At 34.9% G+C, this 1,736-nt stretch overlaps 1 protein-coding gene across 1 annotated transcript in view; it reads right to left on the bottom strand.

The window, feature by feature from the left end:
* The window catches only part of LOC111785626 (mitochondrial Rho GTPase 1-like), a 5,145-nt gene extending 3,658 nt beyond the window's left edge, over positions 1 to 1,487 (bottom strand). Inside the window, exons 1-4 of the mRNA XM_023665998.1 lie at positions 1,386 to 1,487; positions 969 to 1,180; positions 799 to 868; positions 137 to 249 (exon numbers count right to left, since the gene is read on the bottom strand). Of these exons, the coding sequence (XP_023521766.1) occupies positions 137 to 249; positions 799 to 868; positions 969 to 1,180; positions 1,386 to 1,421 (431 nt within the window). The 5' untranslated portion in view covers positions 1,422 to 1,487. The remainder of the gene's footprint in view (positions 1 to 136; positions 250 to 798; positions 869 to 968; positions 1,181 to 1,385) is intronic.
* Positions 1,488 to 1,736: the final 249 nt, after the last annotated feature.

Raw genomic sequence — 1,736 nt, 5'->3', positions numbered from 1 at the left:
ACACCCAGGCTTTCCTCTTTTTCGGAATACAAATGCCATTTTCCAATCCAAAAATAAAAATATTATCATCCTAATATAGCATAACATTGTTAATAAGCAATGGCCGTTTCCATTAAAAAAAAAAAAAAGAAGTTACCTGTCATGCACAAATAGTGCAATGTCACAAGCAGCTAAAGACTCTTTGCCAGACAACAGTTTGTTCACTCCATCTTCAGGTATTTCCCTCAAAATAAGGGTTTTTTTTGTTCCCTTCAAACCAAATAAAGAAATTTATAGACAAAGAAACTAACAGATAACTGCAGACAGCATAATTTCTTAACAAAAACTGATGTCGATCATTTGATTTTATATCCCAAAAAGTGACTATCATTTTGCTGATCTTTGAATATATGTAGAGAAAAATAATCAGAAGAGCAACAACTTCAATGATCAGTATATGGAACTTTGCTAAAGGTGAACAAGTACTAAATCTGAGCAGCAGGAGTCAGGACTCCCTTTCGGAATTCAATAATGCCTATTAAATGTGAACCATAAATATTCTAGAAAAGAATCAATTTCTAAAACAACTTTAGTTACTCAATCAATTACCGAAAGTATCTAAACGCAAGCATATTATATGGTAGCTAAACCATATTTCACCAACTTGACGTACCATCTGAAAAATAATCATTAACTTCCTCCACCAGGTTTAATTGCTTCCAATTTTACAAATTGTGGACATAGGTTATATTAAAACCAAGAAATTTGGAATCTGAATCTATGGTCAATTTTTCAAAACAAGGACATAGCAGCACTTACTCCAGGTTGGTCCACAACATTTACAGCATAGCGTTCTTCAGTTGTAGGAATATAAGTCTCAGAAAATGACCTGTGCATCAAATTTTCTTAACAAATGACATGCTCTGTAACAAGTACTGTAGAATTAATGCATCCAACAACTAGATAAGTAGAGAATGTTGAAAATAAACCTTGCAAGAAATGCATCCAATAAAGAAGATTTTCCAGCCTTCTTAGGCCCAAACACAAAGCACTGAAGAACACTTCGGTCCAATTGTTGCTTCTTGCGGTCTAACCGCCGTTTCCTTGTCAAACGAACAGCAGATGCAGGATCACCAGAGTAACCAATGTATATCAGGTTCTCTATGGTGTAAACTGGGTTTAGGAGTGTCATGAGGGACCACTGCAGCAATTCAAGAAGAATAGACAACAAATACACTTCTTTTAGAAGAAAAACCTATCTGTATCAAAAACTGCATGGTTGAGGAGAGGGGGAGGGGTTAAATGAGAAGAGTATACATGCACCTTCAAGTACCAAAAAGTTAGAGAGAGATGAAAGACATCAGGTTATCAGGGAAATGGTAGAAAAAATCAGGTTACAAACATACCAGTGATAAAAAGTCATCAATCGACAATCCTCCCATTGCGTTTCTCTCTGCAGAATCTCTGTATGGAAATTCATTCCAAGGACTGGAGTTTCAAAGAAAATGTTGCATAAGAAATCATGGAAGCTCATAGGTATGCCAAAAAAATAAATTATGTTGACAAAAATAATGATTGCCAAATTAGTCAACTAATAAACGTTGGAGTAAATCTAAAAAACCTCTTGTGAATGTATAGACCTAGGATCGAAACAGCCACAAGTTAAATATGACAGGTCTTCACGACGGAATTAAGACTATAAATACAAGACTAGGCAAAAGGAGAAATGTTCTAATAAACGTTGGAGTAAATCTAAA

Source organism: Cucurbita pepo, unplaced genomic scaffold, assembly GCF_002806865.2.
Source record: "Cucurbita pepo subsp. pepo cultivar mu-cu-16 unplaced genomic scaffold, ASM280686v2 Cp4.1_scaffold000603, whole genome shotgun sequence".
Taxonomy (NCBI): domain Eukaryota; kingdom Viridiplantae; phylum Streptophyta; class Magnoliopsida; order Cucurbitales; family Cucurbitaceae; genus Cucurbita; species Cucurbita pepo.
This window is presented reverse-complemented; position numbering and strand designations above follow the sequence as displayed.